The 24,226-nt window shown below is 47.2% G+C and overlaps 1 protein-coding gene across 1 annotated transcript in view; it reads right to left on the reverse strand.

Annotated features, from left to right (window-relative positions):
* Positions 1-24,226, reverse strand: part of STIM2 (stromal interaction molecule 2) — a 159,420-nt gene that overhangs the window by 16,191 nt on the left and 119,003 nt on the right. The window contains exons 4-9 of the mRNA XM_054998854.1: positions 11,918-12,029; positions 7,343-7,458; positions 5,028-5,205; positions 4,405-4,582; positions 3,071-3,238; positions 2,084-2,184 (exon numbers count right to left, since the gene is read on the reverse strand). Coding sequence (XP_054854829.1) covers positions 2,084-2,184; positions 3,071-3,238; positions 4,405-4,582; positions 5,028-5,205; positions 7,343-7,458; positions 11,918-12,029 — 853 coding nt within the window. The remainder of the gene's footprint in view (positions 1-2,083; positions 2,185-3,070; positions 3,239-4,404; positions 4,583-5,027; positions 5,206-7,342; positions 7,459-11,917; positions 12,030-24,226) is intronic.

Genomic DNA, 24,226 nt, shown 5'->3' on the forward strand with positions numbered 1-24,226 from the left:
CTTCCACATCGTTCCATATGGGGAAATCTTTCCAGGGGATTGGAGGAACCATTTTTCAAGCAAACTACACCAAAATTGCTGGGAAACTAGTCCTGCCTGTCCACTAAAGATCTTCCCCCCATCAAGTTTTAATTGGGCCAAAGATTCCAATTCCACAGCCCCTGAAAAAGCTGCCTCCAACCACTGTTTCCTGTGGGGGAGGGGGATCCAAGGCTTTCTCCAGGACCCAGAAAGCCTTATCCAACACGCAACAGCAACCAATGAACAAAAGCCTCCTAATGTAAACAAAACCCACAAAGTCCAACAGAACCAACGTCAAGCCAGAGAACCCTGCATCGAACATAGCAAGCCAGTAATACCAAAGGAGCAGCCAGACCTGACAATGGCATGTGGCAAGCAAGGAACACTGACACAAACACGTGCACAGTAATGCTGCTTCCCGCTCCCCCCCCCTTACCTGGAAAACCTGCAAAATGGGGGGGAGTGTTACCCAAATAGGCGGTCTCCTAATCAGTTGGGGGAATTAGCTTTAAGGAGACAAACACGAGGGGGTAGCTGGGATTCTCCACCTATGCTCATGGGGATATTCCCTTAGAGAACTTCCAAGCCAGGTAGATGTTCAACCAGAAAGGTTTTTTTTAAATTAAGAGATAAATGATTAAATGTACAGAAATCACACACAGTGCACATACAAGGCTAGCTAAGAAAATCAGGGAGGAAAGAGGGAGAAAGCAGTTTCGGGAGGGTGATAGTTACCAGTCTTGAAGACAGAGGCTCATGGACGCAGCAGCAAAATGACAAGCATTTCACAAGGAGGAGGAGAGGCCCAAATGAATTTGGGGCAGTGTGGACAGATCCAGAACACACACACACATTGGTGGCTAGGGGGCCCAATTATAGGGCAAAAATGCTTCCTGGAGCAAGCTGATGCCTCAAAACAATAACTTAATGGGTTGTCTGGAGGTTGAACAGTATGTTGGGAGAGGTTTGATGGGTCCTATCTGAGGTAGACTATAGGTGAAAATGGTGCTTGATGACCCTTTGAGTACCCGATGGGAAAAACTACCAGGTTTGCTGAATAGCTTTGATTAGGGTAAGTGGTTGGGTGGGGGGAGTGAGATTGGGCATAGACGAGACAAGTCAGGAGCTTCCTAAGTTATGCATCCCTCTCTGGGGCATCAATCAGCTGCTCTGACTCACACTCTTGTAATTTTCCAGGCTCCTGCCTGACTGGCACTCTGGGCTGGGCAGTGCCTTGAACTTATGATGCATGAGGAAGGGGTGTTTATGATATTCCATCCTTAAACTGCCCACTTAGCAGTGAGGAGGGATCTGACTGCTAACAGGGGGAAACAAGTTGCCACAACCTTTAAAACAAGATTTACGGATATTTCCAAATATATGCAGATAATTTAATAATGTAAATACTGGTTTATCTGAATATATCTGAATATGCCGGATATATCCAGATATACCCAAATAATTACGAACAGCTATTTTTGGGTATATACTTGGTATTCCTGAGCTGAATTGCACACCCATTCTCTGAAGGTAGGGGCACAGAGAGCAGTGCTTGAGAGGCAGATCTGAACTGGATGGCTGGATAGTATGAGAAGATGGTCCTTTGGGTACCTTGATGCGAAGAGGTTTAGGGTCTTAAAAGTCAGAACCAGAACTCTGAGTTGAGCCTGGAAACAGATGGGTAACCAGTGCAGATCTTTCAACACAGGGGTAATACAGTCTCTGTAACCAACCTGGTAGCCCAGCTGCCACATTTTGGATCAAGTGACATTTCCAGATCGTTTTCTAAGGTAACCAAACAGAGAGTGCATTACAGCAATCTAACTTGGATTTGATAAGAGCATGGATCACTGTGGTCACTCACAGTTTTCAAAGAAAGGTTGTAACTGTGAACCAGCTGGATCTGATAAAATGCACTACAAGGTACGATGGAGGAGACCTGAGCCTCCCAGCACAGGTTAGGATCCATTAGCGCTCCAAGCAATGAACTTGCTCCTTCAGGGGGAGTGCAACTCGCATATAAGAGGCAACACACACACACACAAGATGTACCACTTCTTACTTTGCTTCCAGAATCTTGTGGTCCACTTCATCAAGGGAAGAGCTGTGTGCAACATGTAATGTCCCGAAGACTGTACTTCTCTTCTTTTTTATCTTTTCTGCCTAAAGGGAAGGATAAACAGGGAGTCAAGGTTTATATAAACAATGTAGCAGACAAATATATAGAGAAAGAACCTTTCAGACAGCAGGTTATGCATGGAAAGCTTTACTAGTTTAAAACTTCAATGGCTTGGTCACACTATACTATGAGATATACTCCTCCCCATTACAACTTCCAGAAACACCCTACACAAACAGACCAAGCCACTGCCTCCAGAAAACTCTCTACCACTTTGCCGAAGCAAAAAAAAATTTTTTTTAGTAAAATTAGTAAAAAAAAAACCCCAACTAGACATTTGGGTTGCGTTTTGACAGGAAACATAACGACAGCTGAGGCAAACACCTCTGGACTCCTGCTCCTACTTCCCCTTTCTTGCATGGAGCGCAGTGAAGGAATCCTGATCAGAAGCTAACTCTGGCCACCCATAATGCATGAACACAGGTACACAAGTTCATCTCCCCCAAACATGGGGAACAGGTGAGGAGCAACGGCAGCGCCCAGCACCAAGCTGGGTTTGCGCAACTTTTGATTTAACTGCAGTTAAATTTGATGTCTGAATGCAGCCTTTATATTTGAAGTCTATCAAATGTTATCCACTGTGAACCTTCAGAATAGGGAAGAATATAAATCTGCACTTATTTAGAAAGCAGACTGAATGCAGCAGAGAGACAGTTAAGGGAAAAAGGGCAGCCTCTGCAGCTCGAACCAAGGAAGACTGGAGCGTATGGGCCTAGAATTTTAATTATTTTCACTAACAAAACACACACTTAAGTCTGTTCAGAACCAGAAATCTTTATCAGTTACAACTCTGCAGTCAGACACCATCAGACTTCAACACCAACAGGCTTTTGCTCTTTCAGATGGCTCTGACTCGAGAACACACAGTACCTCTTCCTTGGCAATAGCTAACTGCATCTCTGCATTCTGCCTCTTAATATTGTAGTACTGGACTTCGACTTCATGTGTCAGCTGGAGCCATTTCTGTAGTGCATCAGGAACGGACCAATTACTTCTCAGCTCAAACTCTTTCTCTGCCTTTTTTAAAGCCATACGGACCTAAAGGAGAATCAAGAGACACGAACGTAAAACATATTTTTAGAATTTTTTTTGTCTGGTAACACTTCCACAGAGGCAAGTGATGGCAAACCACCTCAGTTGCCTTGAAAACCCAAGCAGGGGGTGCCATGTCAGCTGTGACTTGATGACACTACACACATACATGACTGTTTCTAAAAGTCAGCTAAGTACTAGTATGTAATAAGGCTACCAGCTTAGTTAATTCATCGGTTGTATTAAGCAATTGTAATCACATTTAAAAAGTGACCAGTGAACTGGAAAGGAGAGCTGTATTTTTCTCAAAGATTTCTTAAACAAGAGAAATATCTGTTGCTCCAGTTCTTACAGCAACCCAAAAAGCAATGGTGGGAAGCCTAAATTTCCCTTCCTCCCCAGGGGCATTCTGGATGCTGAGCAGGACTTTGCTTCTTGAGAGACCAAGTATCTTTATTGACTCCTCACTGCACTCCATTTTTCTCCACCATCACTGTCTGTTCCTTTCCTTATGTTAAACATCCCTTCCCATTAGCAGACTTTGAGATGTACACACAGTGGAAGTACAGACACGCGCCTCTCCTTTGCTTTGCCATAACCTGTCCTGCTTTGTTGCCTAGCTTTATACACCTGGCTCCTCATTTCCATGGGTCATATGACCTACTGCTTTCCTAGTTTTAGTCTGAACTGCATGTCTGGAATGAATGTCAGTGTGCCTCTCTGGTCTACAACTGCTTTTTGTCCGTCTATCAGATGCTAAAAACTGGGCTACTGCACTGAAAAAGATCTAAATCCTTCCATTTTCCATACCACCACCAAGACCTTGAGCCCAATGGTTGCTGCCACTCTTCATCACAATGGCTAGAGTAAAGCATATAAGCTGTATCTATGATTCTGGAGACACTGGAAAACTACATTTTCTAAGCACAGCAATGTGTATCCAACTATACACAGATTCCCGTGAGTAGAAATTCCATGCCCCCTTCTCTTGAACAGCACACTGCACTCCCCCAACCCAAATTTTGTTTCTGGAAGTCAGCAGACCCTCAGGAACAGCTTGGAGGGCAAAATAGGGATCACTAGTGGAGCGGGAAGGAAAGACCAACAGAAACTAGCTGTTCCACAAAAACCACCAGCACAAACATTAGAAGCAAATGGCAATTTAGAGATACCTGAACCAGTTCCTCTTCTGCGTATTTAAGCCTGCTGAGTTCACATTCAGCTCCTTCCCTCAACTCTCTCAGCCGACACGCTTCCCGTTTTGCATCATTAATTTCATCCATCATCTTGCGCTCCAGATTCTGCTTTTCTACAGCAACAGTCCGGTTCTCCTCCTGTGCTTTTTCAAGCCTTCAAAGTAGACATTCCCCCCAACCAGTTAATAGAGCTGACTCAGTTCTATTCAGAGTTCAGCAGACTGAATCATTTACTGCACTCTAGGTTATCATCAACTAGTGCTGCATTATATCAGACTATTGTGAGGGGTTACCCATCTCTTGATAACCAACAAATTAGATAATGTTTCAGTAAAAATGCACTCAAATCTGTGAAGGACACAGTTCCACAATCTGACTGCAGTGACAGCTGGTGTAGCTAGGACAGTGGACTAAGACATCCCAGCTCAAAGACCACATTACTTCACTAGGTAGCATAAGTCACAGAAATTGAGCATCAGCCCCACTGCGATGAGGATATTATAATGACAACCTGCTATGCGAGACTGTTTACTGAGACGCTGCATGTGAGTGTCTCTGAAAACTAAAGCACGACATGAATGCTAAGTATTTTTCCCTACCTCCCCTGCAATTCACATAGGCTCTGCTCAGCTGTCTGAAGGCTTTCCAAATCTTTCATCATTTTTGTGATATGCTCTTTCGAGGTCTTGTTCTGAGTGTACGCAAACCAGCAGCCTCCCACACCGATCACAATAGAAATTGTGAGTATGAAATCTTTCATCCAGTTGTGAGGTGGTCCTGAAAAATGCATAAGCCAAAAGCATAAACATAAATGTAGACATCACACCTCCTTAACAGCTAATTATTAATGACATTTCAGCTGCAGGCATTTTCGGGGTGGGAGTGGGGTTTTATTTCAGGGATTGTAAGCCACTTTGAGCCATAAAGGAAAGGAAGGCATAAATATTTTAATTATTTTACAGCATGCAAACAGATCTCAAAACACACACACACACACACACACACACACACACACACTTTCCATTATACACTTTACCACTGAACCAGAATAATTCCAAACTTGTCTCTGACCTTTAACCTCTTCTGATCCTAACCCAGGAAAAATTGCTTCACATTGTGGCCAGGATCCAAATATGCACCCAAGGGATCTTGTTTTGCAGAAACAGTAGCTCGCCGTGCCATATGGAAACCCACAGAAGGTAACTAGCTTGTGATAAGGCACAGAGAGGTCTGCTGTTCACGGCCAATCATCTGACTGGGCACGTGCACTTAGAACAGGCTTGAAATTATATATGCGCACAATATACAAGGCAGCAGGCCTAGGAAGAAAATTACATCCAGAGTCCGTCTTCTAGAACAGACAGGCTATGCTTACCTGCTGGGGCAACTGTAAAATGCCGATCCCCCTCTCGCCCTGGTCTTTGTTTATGTGCCTATGCAGTTGCAATTTCAAGATGGCCTTTTGAAATCATAAAATAGTTTTTTTAAAAAAAACCCAATCACATAAAATGTCAGAACAGAACTCAAAGTTACTAGCCACTAAAGCTGTTTATCAGCCCACATATTCATCCATACCAATGTTGATCATTTATGACTTACAAAAAAAACCCCCAAAGCTACCGCTCCATGACACCTGGAAGCAACTCATACCCAACACAGGTGACAAGTCTTGTCAGGTAAATCCCCAAGCACTTCACTGCATCACCTCAGGTTATGAGTTAAAGGTACTTTATTGATGAGATATACCAGTATCAAGATATTCAGACAGGAGTATTGGCAAAAGTGACACAGGGTGGCAAAGCAAGGTTAATTATAGGGTGATGTTCCCGCCCCTGGGAAAGAAAGTCCGTTAGGATTTTGGCGTGAAGGGTCCAGGCTCTCGGAGAGTAGGAGGAAGGGGGAGGATGAACTCATCCCAGTCCTTAGGGAGGGTAACAGAGCGTCGACTGGAACTTCAAGGCCACGTTCTCAAGCCGGCTGGGAAATAGTAACCAAACACCTGCAAGATAAGCAGCTAACAGCCAAGCAAGCAAACATGTTCCCTTTGCACATTCTCAGAGGTTGAGAACACCATGCGCCAAGACAAACATGGCAGATATACTGGGGTGTATCTGACAATGGGTGACTGGCATTTACAAACTGGTCCTAAATTACCTCTTTGGATCCCAAGCCCAGGATTCTACAAAGAGTGTTGAGGGGATATGGACTAGCAGAAAAGAAATTTAGAATGGAGTTGGAACAAAGGGGATAGTGAAAGGAAGGAGTGTTCTACCCATAAATTTGCCGAGGAGAGACATTCCTTCTTCCAATGATTGGAGGGAGTGTACTGAGAAAAGGGACAGGATTGTTTGCCAAGGACCAGAGAATGTCAGTGGTGATGGGGCTTCTCCAACAGCGTGATCCTTCCCCCTCTCTTTGCAGAGTGGATTGGTATGGCTGAGACAAGAAGCTGCACCGTCCCAATTGGTTAGGCTTATCATCAGTCCAGGAAATGCTGTCCCCACTTTAAGACAGCCACATTTGCCTCGGGGATGTCACTACACAGTTTCAGTTCAGAGTTTCATTGCTCACCTACTATTTCCTTTGATTTAGACAAAATTATGCTATTTTGGGAAAAAAATAACTTTTTTTTCCTTAAAAAACAATTGTTTCAGAAGGAATTTGGAACATGCATCTGCACAGTCTCACAAACAAAGGCCAATGGGTGCAGAAAGCCCCAGCCACTGAGAGCAGTTTGTCTGTTTTGGAGTGGGACATCGGATGCAGTTTTCCTGTCCATTCTGTTGCCTTGTATGAAAGAGAGAATATGCAAGTAAACACGGAATCCACCTGGGAAGTACAAGAAACCCCATTCACCATGTATTTTACCATTAGCAAAAAGACCATGAGAGGAATAAATAAAAACTGTACTGACTTGTAAGAGGTCCAAACAATACAACATCCAGGGCCTTCAGCTGAAGTTTCTGCCTGTGGCTCCGATCAATGATTTTTAACTGTGAGATCATGAATGCAGGTTCATTAACCGCTATCCTGTACATAAAAAAATGGAGGTTTTTAGATTCCTTGCTCTGAAAGCAATCATTTAAAGACATGGCTAAGGAAATGAACATTTGCTGTGTGTGACATGTCAATAATGGTTATTGATTCTCAGTTACATTAATTTCATGCTCAGTAGGGATGGCAGGGCATAGCATACCAATTTAAATGTCACGAAATAGGTAACAAAGCTGTTCCTCTGCACCAAGTATCTCATGAACCCTGGACTTCTCTTATTTTGCTATTTCTTTGGCTCTTTACCTACAGAGTATCAGCTTCACTGCAGGGTGGATTTGATTTAAATCAAACTGATTTAAATCACGATTTAAATCACTAGTCATTAAGGCTTGATTTAAATAATAGTTTTCTACATAAAGACTAATTCTTGCTGGTATAACTTTAATATGCAAGTAGATGCCTGCCTTACTGATAGGTAAAGGAACTTCATTAAAGTATTCCCAAACTGGGTCTCTTTTACGGCCTGCTGCCATTATAGGTTTTTTCCTCCAAGGAAAGAATGTGATAAACCTCAGGTCGTACACACAAAAGATCCAAAGACTTGTGCAGTATTGTGCTCAAAAAGTTTCACTTTCATTTTGTACTGCTTGCCCCTCCCTCCTCACACTTAGTTTCTTCTTGTGCAGATCTATTCCACTCCAAACAATCAGAAAAAAATTGTTTCTATTCACTGAACTTCTTGAAACTTAGCACTGGAGGGGTTGATTCTGTCTTCATAGGTTTGTAGAACAATAGGATTAAGGTGTTTTTCTCAACTCTGTTCATGTTATAACATTTTTGCTGTGAAGGAGAGGCATGTGATCTCTGCTGAGCTGACACAAATTCAGTTTTGAGAACTGCAAAACCAAGCATCTGTGATAATATCTTGTAGGCAGAGAAACTGCCCAATAATCTTACAAAAACCTCTGGAAGAGCATGGCATTGTGAATGGATTAATGGAATTTATTTACCAAAAAAATTAAACATATACAGCCTTATTCTACATAATTAAAAACTCATCTTTATTTCATGATGGAATAACCTTTGGATGGTAATATATTTTCCTCAAAAAGCATTTTATTTAAAAAAATCCGATTTAAATCAAAAAAATCCGATTTAAATTTAAAAAATCCGATTTTTTTGATTTTTTTAAAAAAATCATTGATTTTTATCCCCCCCTGCTTCACTGTAATGCTACCTTTTCATTTCATTGACAACAGATGTATAAGGACACAACCCAAGTGAAACTATTCAGATGCAGGGATTGTGTTACTCTGATGAGCAGAAATTCTGCAAATGGCTTTAAAGTACAATCAAGCAAAGCTTCTACAAGAATGAATATACAGTTACGCTATTGCACAGCACTAAATAACTACTGAACTAGAATTGCAATCGTAATAGGGATGTGCGATTTGGGTTTCCAATTCGGAAAAAATACCCGAATTGGACCCGATTCACAAAGATTCTTGATTTCCAAAACAGCCCCAGCATGATAGGTCTGTTTCAGAAATCCCGAATCAAAGATTCCCAAAGCAATTTGTATAGCTTCGGGTCAAGGAGTTTAAATGCCCGCTTCCCTGCTGCTCTGCAGTGGCAGGGAAAGGGGCATGGCAGGGAAAGGGGCATTTAAACTCCTGAATCAGCTGCTCGACGGAGGCTTCCCCGACGAGCAGCTGAGTGCTGGCTGTGGGGCTTAAAATGCCTCTTTCCATGCTGCTGCCCGGTGCAAGAGGGGCGAGGGAATCTCCCTGCCCCTCTCGCACCAGGTGCAGCAGCCCAGGGGTGCCCTACCAATGCGAGACGGACGGGGAGATTCTCCCCGCTCCTCTTGCATCAAGGGAAGAGAATGGTGGGAAGTAGGCTTAAGCCTGCAGGTCCCTGCCCGATGCTCTGTTCTCCTGCCGCTGATGGGGCCAGGGAACTCCCCGGTCCCATCAGCAGCGGATGAATGGGGTGGCGGGGAAGCAGGTATAAGCCTGCACCTCCCCACCGGGCGCGCTGTTCACCTGCGGCTGATGGGGCCAGGGAACTCCCAGGTCCTGTCAGCGGCGGGTGAAAGGGGCAGCGGGGAAGCAGGCATAAGCCTGCAAGTCTCTGCTGGGTGCTCCTTTCACCCGCCACTGACAGGGCCAGGGATTTCCCTGGCCCGGTCAGCGGCGGGTGAAAGGAGTGCCCAGAGGGGACTTGCAGGCATAAGCCTGCACCTCCCCGCCGGGTGCTCCGTTCACCCACCGCTGACGGAGCCAAGAAACTCCCTGGTCCTGTCAGCGGCAGGTGAAAGGGGCAGTGGGGAATCATGCATAAGCCTGCACCTCCCCGCCGGGTGCTCCATTCACCTGTCGCTGAGGGGGCCAGGGAATTCCCCAGTTGTCAGCAGCGGGTGAAAGGTGCGGTGAGGGCCAGGGAACAACGTGGTCCTGTCAGCGGTGGGTGAAAGGGGCATCAAGGAAACAGGCATAAGCCTGCACCGCCCCACCAGGCACTCCTTTCACCCACCGCTGACAGGGCCAGGGAACTCCCTGGTTCCGTCAGCGGCAGGTGAAAGGGACAGTGAGGAAGCAGGCATAAGCCTGCACGTCCCCGCTGGGCGCTCTGTTCACCTACCACTGACAGGGCCAGGGATTTCCCTGGTCCCGTTAGCAGCGGGTGAAAGGGGCGGTGGAGAAGCAGGGGCCAGGGAACTCCCTTTTTTGTGTCTGCTACTATAGCAGTGCTACGTAGATTATGGTGGCAACAGCTAGGCTTCCAAGAATTCCTCCCTTCCTTTTTAAAAAAAATTCTATGTTCCTCTGTTAGTGTTCTATTCCAGGTAAAAACTGTACTAAAATGCCAGCTGTTCTCTCATACCATAAACTTCAGCTGGTTTAATATGTGGCAGTCAGGGGCAGGATACAGGTGTTTTCTCCCCGATGTCAGAGACAGGGAGATTTTCCCTGTCTCTATAACACTGGGGAGAAACATCCCAGAGCACTCGCTCTCCCGGTGGGAGAGAGGGGGGAAATCTCCCCTCCATTCCACACCATGAGAATCTGCACCATCAGGCTTTTTCTTCCCGATGTCAAAGAGACAGGGAGATTTTCCCTGTCTCTATGACACCGGGGAGAAACATCCCGGCGCGCTCGCTCTCCTAATTTGGGGGGGGGGGATTTCCCCATCCCTTTTGCACCATGAGAGTCGGCACCGCCAGGCTTTTTCTCCCCAATGTCAAAGAGTCAGGGAGATTTCCCCCATCTCTTTGACACTGGGGAGAAACAGCCCAGTGCGCTTGCTCACCCGGTGGGAGGGGGGGAAATCTCCCCTCCCTTTCGCACTGTGAGAGTAGGCGCCACCAGGCTTTTTCTCTCCAGTGTCAAAGAGACAGGGAGATTTTCCCTGTCTCTTTGACACCGGGGAGAAACAGCATAACACACTCGCTCTCCCGGTGGGAGGGGGGAATCTCCCCTCCCTTTCGCACCGTGAGAGTCAGCGCCACCAGGCTTTTTCTCCTCGATGTCAAAGAGATGGGGAGATTATCCCCATCTCGTTGACACAGGGGAGAAGCAGCCTGGCCTGCTTGCTCTCCTGGTGGGAGAGGGGGGGAAATCTCCCTTCCCTCTCAGCACCTGGAGAGTCACCGCCAGGCTTCTTCTGCTGGGTGTCAGAGGGAGCAGGCCCGCAGCACCCGCCCTTTAAACTATCCCCCTGCCGTCTGCCAGCTGATAGTTTAAAGGGATCTTTAAAGGGCCAGGTAAGTGGGTTGGAGGGGAGGGGGTAAGTGTGGGATTTGGCGTGGGAGTGTGTTGGGGTGATGGGAGAAAACCCAGCCCCCGCTTGCCGCTTCAGGTTTTGGGTATTTCCGAATGTTTTTCCTGCTTTGGGTAAACCCGAAGCAGGAAATCCAAATATTTTCGGAGTGCACACCCCTAAATCGTAATCACACTTACAGGGGAATAAACCCCACTGAACTCAATGGGACTCACTTCTACATATACATGCTTAGCATTAGCACTGAATGTCGTTATACTGATGTAAGTTCTGCAACACACAATGAAGGATATGAAACCAAATTTTTTTAACCTATGCTAACCTTATTCTAACTGTACCGAAAAGAATTCTCTAAACTCTTTTTTGGCACCAAAGAGGAATTTGGACTCCCTGCTACACAAGCATCATCTGACTGTGGGAATGTTCTTTCCCAAGATGAAAAATACCCTCATTTCTAGCATACAGGTGACTGTTTTTGTGGAAAGATTGAGCATAAAAAAAAGTTAAATAAATGTCCTTAACTTTTATATGTTGAATTTGAAATGTCCTGCACAAACGGTTAGCAGTATACGGTAGCAGTTTGCATGTCAAGCAGAAAGTGTGAAATGCAGGTAGGATATTGCAAACGTAGCACAACTCCTAAAGCAATGCTTAAAAATTTGCCATAAACTAAATACAACATGCACAAAATTTATCAGAGCTGAGGAGTCACCTGGGCAATGTTGTTCCTTTGACACTATTTTCTCTGAAGTTCTTCTCATATTGAGGAAGTTCAACAAATTCCATCAGCCATTGAAGAGTCTCTTCTTGCGTCCAATTGTGAACTATAAAACAACACACACACATACACAATTTTACACTGACAGGATAATCTAGAATTAAGTCAACACTACAAATAAAAAGCAAACTCGTTATTGGCAAGTCTGCCGTCTTCATCATGTGCTCAGATTCAAGATTACAGAGATTATAAGCAAATAATACTTTAAAATATTCCTTTATTAAAAATTCCACTGCATGCTTACAAAATAGGATCTTGTGACCAATAAAGTGTACTCAGAGTTCTTGATCTTGTTATCCTTTATCCTGTGCTAGAAATGAGCATAAGTAAGCAGGTATTATATCCATTTAAGGCAATGACAAAGGACTGATCCCATTTAAAGGAATCACTGCATTTAGTTTGGAACCCTAATATGGGTTAGACAGTGTGGGTGTGGGTGGGTGCGCCCCTGTGTGTAAAAAACGAATGAGTTTACTTTTCATATTCACATGCAATGGTTATTAATTTAAAAATGGAGGCTTAATTGGCACCAAGTTTTTTTTTAATTCAAAATCCTCAGACAAGATGAATGGAAGATTTGTTTTTACTTACCGCGAAACTTCCTTTTTCAGTGGTCCAGGAGTGGGGCAGTCCTTACTTCTGGGATATACTTCCTCCTCTCCGAAGGCAGGGTCAGTCAGCTGATTTTGATCCTGGAGAGGAGGGTCTTGTCCCAGGGATCGCCAGTCTGTTCCCAACCCTTGATTCCCCATAACAATAACAGTGGGAGGAAAGCTACAGTCCTAACTCTCCAGCCAATTCTAGAAGCTGCCCCCAATAAACTCGGGTAGGTAGGACTGCCCCTCTCTTGGACCACCAAGAAAGGGAGCTTCGCAATAAGTGAAAACAAATCTTCCATTCTCCAGTGGTCCTAGGAGTGGGACAGTCCTTACTTCTGAGACATAAAAAAGCAGTATGCCTCAGGGTGGGTCATCTGGCTTCTAGGACTAGAGGGTGTGTTGTAGTACCCTTCTGCGAAAACTGCCTCTGCAGAGGCCAATTTATATATTCTGTAGTGCTTGATGAGTGAGTGCACTGATTTCCATTTGGCTGCCTTACAGATAATCCCTAATGACTGAAAGGATCTATAGGGTGATGGTGTCACTGCCTCCTGTAGTGAGCGTGCTGTGATGCCTTTGTCAGCTTGTGGCTAGATAAGGCTCTTCCTACAGGTTCCCTTTCAAAAGCAAACAGGAGTCCATTGATTGAACAAGGAAACTTTACTGCAGAAAAGGTCCATTATAGTCCACTGTCCTGAATAGGAGACTCAGGATGGTACACAGTCATTGTTACCAATGAAGGGCAAAGCATGAGGTACAAAGTAACAATACCCATCTGGATTTGCCTCCCCCCACAGTTCTCAAAACAACATCTCTCAGTCCTGGGAAGCTGCTCTCCTTCAAGGCCAATGCCTGGTGGAACGGTGTTAGACAAAACAGTCGCCTCCGGTGGGAATGCTGCCTGGGAACTGGTGCACCTGGGAAGAAAGCACTTAAACACTAGAAGCATTAGAAAATGGAGTCAGTACAGTTTAGATATACACTGGACCTGACATTCTGCCCCCCTTAAAACAGATCCCCCCCTGGTTTATATGGATAGCGAGTATGAAAAGCTTTGGTTAATCTAGGAGCATGAACATGTACAGAGTTCACCCACTCATCGTACCCAGAATCAAAGTCCTTCCATCTAATGAGGTAAAAAAGCTGATTTCGTTTGAGTTTAGAGTCCAAAATTTGTTGCACCTCATAGTGTATTTGGTCGTCAATCAAAGTTGGAATGGGTGGAGCTCTGATGTGCCACTTGTCATCGGTAGGAGCCCTTTTTAAAAGACTGACATGGAACGTATCGTGTACGTGGCGTAAGTTCTTGGGCAAAGTTACAGCAACAGTCACTTTATTTATTATTTTGCGCACAGGGAAAGGTCCCAGGAATTTTAGAGCGAGTTTGCGGCTTGTCTGAGCTAGTTTCAGGTTTTTTGTGGAAATATACACATGATCTCCAGGTTGTAAATCCCATTCGGCCACACGATGGCGATCTGCGTATTTTTTGTAATCCAGTTTGGCTTTTTCAAGATGCTTCTTAATAAGAGTCCATTGTTGCGCCGCCTCCCCCCACCACGAAGACACATCTGGCAAATTAGAGGAATGGAGAGGGGGAGCGTCCAACGGGAAGGGATTGAAGTGAGCTCCATAGACAATTTTGAAAGGGGCCTCTCCAGTTGAAGCGTGTACACTGTTGTTATATGAGAATTCGGCCAGAGGGAGAAGGTCTACCCAATTATCTTGTTGGAAATTAATGTAGCAACGAAGAAACTGTTCTAGTATCTGGTTTGTTTTTTCGGATTGTCCGTCGGTTTGTGGGTGGTGGCTTGAGCTGATGCCTTGCTCAATATTCAACATTCTCAAAAGCTCCCGCCAGAAGTTGGCAACGAACTGTCCGCCGCGATCCGAAATCACCTTGGACGGAAAAGAATGTAATTTTACGATGTGTTTTAAAAATAAATCTGCTAGTTTTCGAGCGGTGGGTATAGCAGTACAGGGAATAAAATGAGCTTGTTTGGAGAACAGATCTACCACGACTAAAATGCAATTATGTCCTTTTGAAATAGGTAGATCAGTGATAAAGTCCATAGATATTATTTCCCAAGGTCTGTTGGGTGTTTCCAATGGTTGCAGGAGACCCGGAGGTTTTCCTTTTCTGGTTTTGGCGCTGAGGCAAATGGGGCAGGAACTAACATATTGGGAAATGTCTTTGCGCATGCCCGGCCACCAGAACTGCCTTTGGATTAGATGCAATGTTTTCAGATACCCATAATGACCAGCAGTGGGAGCATCATGACAGCGCTGCAAAACCTCCAGCCGGAGGCTGTCTGGGACGTAAAACTTGCTCCCAGCTAGCCAATCCCCCTGTGGGGATTGGACCAGTTTGTTTCGCGGAGCCTTATCCCCCTCCTTTTCCACTTCAGTTTTAAGTTTCGATTTCCACTCCTGGTTGGCCGGGAGGGGCTGTTTGGCTCGACTGCGAGTAGTCACCACGCCCCCAAGTTGCGTAGGCGAGAAGACCGTGTCGACAGTCTCCTCCCGTTTGCTCCTGTGTTGGGGCATGCGCGATAGGGCGTCCGCCAAAAAGTTAGTCTTGCCCGGGAGATAATTTAGAGTGAAGTTGAATTTGGAAAAGAATTCCGCCCATCGCAATTGCTTGGCATTCAGTCTGCGTGGGCTTCGGAGGGCCTCCAGATTTTTATGATCTGTCCAAACCTCGAAGGGGTATCGCGCCCCCTCCAGCCAATGTCTCCAATTAGTAAGGGCTGCTTTTACTGCAAAAGCCTCCTTCTCCCACACATTCCAATTCCTTTCCGCCTCCGAAAATTTTCTAGACAAGAACGCACAAGGCCGCAACTTTCCATCCTCCCCCTTCTGCAGCAAAACTCCCCCTATTGCCGTATCGCTGGCGTCGACTTGCACTACGAAAGGGGACTGTTCGTTGGGGTGGGAGAGGATGGGTTCCGTTACAAATTGCTTTTTCAGGCATTCGAAAGCAGTTTGGCAATCGGAGGTCCATTGTAGTTTGGAGGAGGGTTTTTTAGCTTGGTCCCCTTTATCTTTTGTTTTCAATAATTCTGTTAAGGGGAGCGTGATTTGGGCGAAATTTGCTATAAAGTCTCTATAGAAGTTGGCAAAACCCAGGAAGGATTGTAGTTCTTTACGGGTGGTGGGTGTTTGCCATTCCTGAATCGCTTGTATTTTGGTTGGATCCATTTTTAAACCCTCTTGGGAGATGCAATACCCAAGGTAAGTGAGTTCGGTTTTGTGGAATTCACATTTGGACAACTTGATGGGCAGTTTATTCTTCATCAAGGTGGCCAGGACCTTTTGTACCATTTGAATATGTTCTTGCTCTGTGTCTGAATAAATTAAGACATCATCAAGGTACACCACCACCCCTTTGTACAGAAACTCGTGCAGAACTTCGTTTATCATGGACATAAATACAGACGGGGCCCCCGTCAATCCAAAAGGCATAACTAGGTATTCATATTGTCCGAGGGGCGTATTAAATGCGGTTTTCCACTCATCCCCTGCCTTGATACGGACGTGGAAGTAAGCATCTTTTAAGTCTAATTTTGTAAAGATCTTACCTTGGGCCACGACGTTGAGAAGGTCTCGGATGAGTGGTATCGGATAGGCGTTGTTGGTGGACACTGCATTAAGTCCTCGAAAGTCCGTGCACAGTCGTAGTCCCCCATCCTTCTTTTTCACGAAGAGAACCGGAGCGGCGTGGGGGCTGTTGGCTGGGCGGATGAACCCTCGTTGGAGGTTGGTGTCGATGAATTTCCGGAGCTCTTCTCGTTCATGGAGACTCATGGGATAGAGTCGTCCTTTGGGCAGTGAGGCTCCGGGTAAAATTTCCACCGCACAGTCCGTTCGTCGGTGCGGGGGTAGAGTATCAGCTTCCTCCTCGGAAAAAGCGTTTAGAAAAGGCCAATATGGTTCGGGTATTTGGCTGATTTCTTCTTGAGTCAGAAGGGCCTTTTCAGTATGAGTTGGATCATTGCCCCAGTTTTGGTTCCAACGGTGATTTTTGCAGTTGGCATGACTGAAGGTGATACATCCTTGTGCCCAGTCTATGTAAGGATTGTGATCACATAGCCACTTGCTGCCTAGAATTAACGGGTATTTGGCAGTGGAGCTGATGACAAAAGACCTCTTTTCCCAATGTTGTCCCATGCCTGTGATCACTGGGATGGTCTCAGTGGTAACAGGGTTCATATTGGTGCCATCCATTTGTTCAAAGATTACTGGATTTTGTAATTCCCGAGTTGGTAAGACTAGTCCATTGACTAGAGCTGGGGCGATGATGTCTCTCGAACAGCCCGAGTCGATAAGGGCTTGCACTCGGATGTGCATTTTTCTCTCTGGGTTGATTAGAGTCACTGGCATGAATAAGATGGACCCAGGCGGCCGGTTCCGTGCAGGGACGGGCTTGGGGCGGATCTGTCGTTTGGGCCCTTTTACGACAGATCCATCTCGTTTCCCGACTGGGGGCTTTCTGGATTGACTTCGGCGTTTGGGGAAGCGGGGTCGTATTCCATTACTTCTTCCGCTTCCAGTCCTCTCTCTGAGGCGGGCCTTTGGGAAGCGCCGCGGCCTCTGTTCGCGCGTGGCGCGGGAATCGGGCGTTGGAGAGTAGGAAATGGAGCAAGGGTTGGGCGCCGTAGTTGAAGCGGAGGTCTTTGCACAGGCCGGTAGGGGCATTGTGCTGCAAAGTGACCGGCTTGTCCGCATTGCAAACACAGCCCTTGTTGCCATCTAGCATCTCTCGCTCCACGGGTGGCGTACCCAGCTCCCCGTCCTCCCTTCTGTAAAGTCAAGGGTCTTCTTTGTCCCGTTTGTTGTTGTTGTTCCACCAAACGGACTTCCAAAATGCGATTCTCAACTTCGCATGCAAGTTGGATCCAACCTAACAACGTAGGGGGATTGTCTTGCATGAGGGCTCTGTCCAAAAGTCTCGGGTTTAGTCCTTGCTTGAACAGAATGATTTTGGTGGACTCCTCACACCTAGGGCATTTGGCGGCCAATTGTCGGAATTTCGTGATATAGTCTCTCGCCGACATGCTGCCCTGTTTAATGGCTTGCAATTCTGTTCGGGCCCTGGTTTCCTCTAAGGGGTCTTCATATTGCGCTCGAATAGCATCCACCAACCCCTGGAGAGTATTGAGTTCCGGGGCCCCGATATTGTATAGTCCTACATACCAGTCCGCTGCTTTGCCTTGTAAGCGGGAGCCGAGATGTTCAATTTGACTGGCCTCGCTGCCGAAGAGGTGTCCCCACCGGTTGAAGAATTGCACGACTTGCACTAGGAAAAATCCCAGTTTGGAGGGATCCCCATCAAAAGTAGCTTCCAGTTTCACCCAACCCATCGGGAGGTCTTGCCTCGGAGCCGGTGCTGGGTAGAAGTCCATCGGAAGCATCAATGGCGCTTGGGGTATGGGGGGACCCGGTTGTGGTAGCGGTGCTGGTTGTGCTGGCGGCGGCATTACCGGTTGAGCCGGGGGTGGCGGCCTCGGCTGGGCTGGCGGTGGTGCTCTCGGCTGGGCCGGTGGCTGCAGTCGTGGTCGGACAGGCGGCTGCAATCTCGGTCGGGCTGGTGGTGGCAATACAGGAGGTGCTGGCAGTAGCGGTTGAGGTGGAGGTGGCCGGTGCGGCTGAGTAATGACCGACCGCTGAGGGACGGGTTGGTGGGGTTGTAGTGGTGTAGGCCCCACCGGTTGGTTCGGAGGTGGTATTACGGGCTGCTCAAGTGGCAAACGTATCGGTTGCTGCGAAGGAGTTAATTGCGGTCGAAGCGGAAGGGGCCGCAGCGGCGAAGGCCTGATGGGTGGTGGGCCGCGCGGGCTTGCCCCTCTCGGCGTCGTGTCTCTGGGACGCAAAGGCTGGTCTTGTGGCGTCGGGGCGCTCGGGGTTTGTTGAATGGGAACCACTTCTAGCAGTCGTTGCGGTAGTTCCTCCTCAGAAGGGGCCGGAGGCTCTTCCGTCTGATCCGGCCGAACTGTCGTTGGAGAAGCGGGAGGGGGTATCACCGTCGTTTCGGTTGGACGGGTTGGCCCTTCTTCCTCCTCTCTAGGCTCCTCCGCTGGAGTCTCCTTGGGAGATGGATCCCCGTCCAATTTAGGGGTTTCCGTCGGAGTCTCTCCAGGTACCTCAGCTGGAGTATCCCCGTGCGGCGGGGTTTCGTCTTTTCTAGGGAGTTCCGCGGGCGACTCTCCCGGTTCTCCAGGATAGTATTCCTCCTCTCCCGAAGGCAGCGGCTGCTGCGGGGCGTCCTCCACTGGATAGGACATGACACTTTGGAGGGTGGCGATTTGTACCGCCATTTCTTCAGGTGAGATTCTCTCCCCTGCCCCCATCGCTGAGATTAGGTGAATGGCATGAGCCAAACTTTCTTCCATATCAATCAGCCTAGCTTCCAACTGTTGCATTCGGCTAGGACCCGGTTGCCCCATCACGGAACCTCCTTCGGTTGTACTCACCGGGGAAAACGGCCCCCAAGGCGGAGGATCTCCTTGATCGACTCGTGATCTCGCTGCTAGGATTCCTTTGGCTAGGCCCGTCACTGCCGAGATGCCGGAATCTACAGCATGGGTGCGACTTTGCATTTGCACCCAACTACGTTCAGGAACTTCCGTTGGCTCTTTCCATGGGGCAAGTTCCGAATAATCCCAACTCAGGGCGCCGTGGCGAGATGTGTTCCCGTCCGTCTGTTCGGCCGTCCTGTTCCAAAACAGCCATGGTTGGCTGCTATCCAGCTCAGGGACAGTCTCTAGGCTTCGGCGTCCGTCCATCGAAACTCTTGGATGAAGCCCTCCGGCCCTACGCTCTCGCGTTTCTCGGGGTCTGGCCCCCCACTCCGACGGGGTGGGTAGCGAGATCAAGGGGAGAGCGGTAGCCGTCGGCCTTGTCCCTTCACTGCTGAGGTCGATGAGAGGCGGTGTAGACGTCGAAGCTCCAGCCCCGGCTGGCACATGAGATTCTTGGGGCTGCACTGTTTGACTGTCGGGGGACGCATACGGATCAAACAAAGGGTCCCTGTCCGGGACTACCTTGGATTCCGCTGGGCCCGACTCAGGCATGATTGGTAACAAAATGTCAGCTTGTGGCTAGATAAGGCTCTTCCTACAGGTTCCCTTTCAAAAGCAAACAGGAGTCCATTGATTGAACAAGGAAACTTTACTGCAGAAAAGGTCCATTATAGTCCACTGTCCTGAATAGGAGACTCAGGATGGTACACAGTCATTGTTACCAATGAAGGGCAAAGCATGAGGTACAAAGTAACAATACCCATCTGGATTTGCCTCCCCCCACAGTTCTCAAAACAACATCTCTCAGTCCTGGGAAGCTGCTCTCCTTCAAGGCCAATGCCTGGTGGAACGGTGTTAGACAAAACAGTCGCCTCCGGTGGGAATGCTGCCTGGGAACTGGTGCACCTGGGAAGAAAGCACTTAAACACTAGAAGCATTAGAAAATGGAGTCAGTACAGTTTAGATATACACTGGACCTGACAGCCTTGAGGTGTTTCCAGACCTCTGGCTTTATATGCCAGAATTATGTACCCCCTGATCCCCCTACTTGGCGTGGAAATGGACACTCTCTGTCCCAAGGAGGACTTCCTGAAATACAAATAGCATCTCAGACTTGCAGAAACTGTTTAGTCTTGTAGAAGCTCACGGTTCTACACACATCAAGGCAGTGTTACTCCCTTTCCTTCACAGAGTTTGAATTAGGACAGAAGGAGGGCAGCACTATCTCTTCCGTCCTATGAAAGGTGGAGTTCACCTTTGTAATGAAGGCTGGTTCAGTTTGTAATATTACTCTGTCATTTTGAAAAAATGCAGGGCTCCCTATCTATTGACAGTGCCTGTAGCTTCAACAGTAGTCTGTGATTCCCATTGGACAGGATAGTCTTAAAGGTCAATTCCTTTAGAGGATGTGAGGCCACAGGCCCAAAGGGATCTCTGGATAATGCCTAATTAAGATTCCATGTGAGAAACCGGTGAACCTGTGGAGCATTCAACAATGAGGTCCCTCTTTAGAATCCTCTTGTTCATCTGAGGGTCCAGCCTCTAGGCTACTCGTCTGTGCTTCTTCAGGACCTCTTTGAATTGCTTCTTATTTCCATCCTGAGCCATGCCAGTAGGTTTATTATAACAACAACTGTGCTTATGTACCACTTTTCTAGGCAGAAACGTGCTGTGAACAAGGTCAGTATTTTCATTATTCCCCCCTCCCCCAATACTACTATGCAGCTGAGGCTGAGAGGAGTGGCTTACCCAGAGTCACCTACTGAGCTCATGACAATTATGGAACTTGAACCAGCAGAGTGCTGATCTGTGGCCCAGCCATTTAACCACTATGTTACAGTAGCTCTCTTTTTGGCACCCTTGCCTGACAAATCCAGAGTCCTTGGACCTTCTCCCTTTCACTAGCCCACTGAAAGGCCTATGGAAGCCAAGGCTAGGGAGTTTGGCAAATCTAGGTTGCAGATTACGCTCTCTGAGGCCTGACAGGTGGCTAGGCCTGCCCTTGCTGACATTCCTTAACCCAAAGAAAGAGCTACTCCAGGGACAAAAGATCTAAGCCAAGAAAAAATCCCAGAGTTCACAACAATCAATCTAATAATTGTTAAGTTTTATAAACCTTTTTAAAGTGCTATAAGTGCAACAGTGCCTAGCTTATCAATGATTGTGAATAAATACAATAAATAACAAGGTAATAAGTAATAACACATATACCACTCTTTACAAAGTCTTTACGTGAATATCCAAATGGAGGGAAGAATCTACAACAATAATTATTTATCAGTTCCTTTAAACCAATTCATTTATGTTGGTGCACACAGGCACACAAGCCAGATGCTCAAAATCTCGAGCCAGAAATGTAGACTTGCTAGATGGAATCAGAGAAGCAACAAGGCTGAAAATGCCACACCTACAGGTTTTGCCAGCATAATTAGTCCCATCCCGTTTCGTGTTGACACTTCTTCACAGGCAAGTTTTTATAGCAAATGTTCTAACAGTTTCACACCACCATGTCAGTGTTTGCAGGACGGTCTGACGCCGTGACGCTTGTGTGCCTGTGTGCACCAACGTAAATGAACTGGTTTAAGGGAACTGATAATTATTGTTGTAGATTCTTCCTACCATTTGGATATTCACAGCTAGGCACTGTTGCGCTTATAGCACTTTAAAAAGGTTTATAAAACTTTACAATTATTAGATAGATTGTTGTGAACTCTGGGATTTTTTCTTGCTGACATTCCTGCCACCAGAAATTTTCTTGCTGAAAGCAGAAAGTGAAAGTACACCTCAGAAATCCCGACTGAATTAAGAAGAAATAAAAAGAACTCCATTTTATTTGGGACAAGCTGGCTCCAAGGCTTCTGCTGCTGTTCTCACCCTCCTTCCTTTTGCAGTTGAGACTGCTGGGTATTGTGGGCCAGGTCAGCACAGGCAGGATAGTCCGAGTCCAGTCCGAGTCCGGTGCACGAGTTCAAAGCCAGGTGAGCGTTTCAAGTCCAAAGTCCAGAATCCAGAAGCCAAGTCAGAGCAAGGGTTAGCCAGAAGCAGGGCCAAGGCATGGTCCAGTGGTCACACGGCAAGGCAAGGGCAGAGCAAGGTTCAGCAGAGTGGTCGCAGTCAGAGCAGGATTCCAACGTGTTGCTTCCATGCCTCCTGGTTTTATAGGCAGGGTTTTATAGGTAGGCTGAGCTGGCAGTCAGCTTCCGTGCACTCTGCCACCTTTCCTGCAGCTCCACCCGCTGCTTTTGCCTACGGCGCTCCCTGGGTGAAGCTGGAGGTCTGGGTGTCCTTGGCTGTGCTTCACCCGTGGTGTTAGAGCTGGAGGGCATTGGTGCCTCTGGCTCAGCTACTGACTGCGGACTTTGGGCAACTGGTGGCTGGGCTTCACCAGTGGTGTTTGGCTGTAGGGTGTCCGGGCCGCTGGCTCAGCTGCTGGCCGTGGACTCTGATCTGCCAGCAGCTGTTCCTCCTGATTACCAGCTTCAGCTGCATCAGGGCTGGCCTGGCTGGCTACACAAGGCTCTTCTTCACTGAGCCCCATGACACTGGGATTGGAGCAACTCTGCTGCTGCTGCTGGGGTCTGCTCCTTCCAAACCTGTGGGAGTTGTCAAGATTGTTGGGCTCCATAACAGACTACCATGGACTCAAAATCACACCCTCTGGTCATCTTGGGGGGGAGGTTCCTCCCAGCCCAAAGGTTGGGACCTTGGCAGGAGTTTGCAGTTGCAGTCATGGAACCTAGGAGTACCTAGGGCCATCAGCTCTATTGCTCACCGTTGCTCCAAAGCGATATGGGGGGTAGTCGAGCCACTCCCTTCCCCTGTGAGCTCAACACTGTTCTTCATCCTGGATTACTGTGCTCTGTAGAATGCCGCCAAAGACGTCCTGCTCGGAAGGCAGGGCCGGAAAGACTGGCAATCCCTGGGACAAGCCCCTCCCCCCTGGGATCAAAATCAGCTGACTGACCCTGCTTTCAGAGAGAAGGAGCTATATCCTGGAAGTATGGACTGCCCCAGGCCTAGGACCACCGGAGAATGACTGGAGATGTTAAATAAAAGAGTTGTAACTTTGGCTTCAGCTTTAAGAATTCAACAGGGTTGCATTTACCTGTAACTGTTGATCATTGAGTGGTCTTGTGTGAAGGCACACACTGGGAAATGCACAAGTGTAGGCCAGCCAGGAGAAGATTTCCAGAGCTTTCTAGAAGACAAGGAGCACCCCTCCTCCTTTTGCTGTTTTCCCGCCAAAAACATCACATGACCAGGAGGGGCGTTATTCCCTCAGTTCTCTTTTTGCCACTGCTGTTCTCTGGGAAAGAGCCTTGGAGCCGAGGGCTCTGCCAGGCCACATCTCCAGGCTTCTCCCCTCAGAGCCAAGGGGTCAGGTGCCTTTAATCAGACTGGCTTTTTCCAGCATCCTGAAGAGGCCTCTCTTGAGCCATAATGATGAAGGGAAAGACAGACACTTTTCTTCTTTAAATGTAGTTTAAACGTAGTTTTATTTTTCTCTAAAATGTTTATTGATGGTTTAAAACTTTTAAAAGAATTAATTCCCTTCAGCTTCAAGGATTAGTTGAGGAAAAAGCAGAGAACAGCAACAGCAGTGGCAAAAAGAGATCTGAGGGAATAGGGCACCTCCTCCTAGTAGTGTGATGTTTTTGGTGGGAAAGCGATAAAGGGAGAAGGGGCGCGCCTTGACTTCTAGAAGGCTCTGGAAATCTTCTCTGTGGCTGGCTTGCCCATGCGCAATCCCAATGTGAGACGCATGGAAGCCACAAAGACAAACCTCTATTATCAGGCAGAGAGCCCTGACCCAGGATCTCCTCTCTCAGACGCTCCACCAGACAGGTGGCCCATTCCCTCTACTTCCCCTCACTCAGCTACTGCCCAGAGATATTGGGGAAAGGGAACTTAGGATTTTTCTTAAATTTGGCCCTTTTAACATGACTAGAACATTTGAGGTCTCTGTGTGTGATATGTTCCCTCAGCCAACAACTTTAAGCCAGCCAGGGTTAAACAAAATTAAAATAAACTTTATTTACAAGATGGAACATAGGAGTGAATGGTTTTAAACTCATAAATATACTGGGGTTAAAAAGGGAACAGAAGATGTTTGTAATCAGTCAGCA

This window comes from Eublepharis macularius, chromosome 15, assembly GCF_028583425.1.
Source record: "Eublepharis macularius isolate TG4126 chromosome 15, MPM_Emac_v1.0, whole genome shotgun sequence".
Taxonomy (NCBI): Eukaryota; Metazoa; Chordata; class Lepidosauria; order Squamata; family Eublepharidae; genus Eublepharis; species Eublepharis macularius.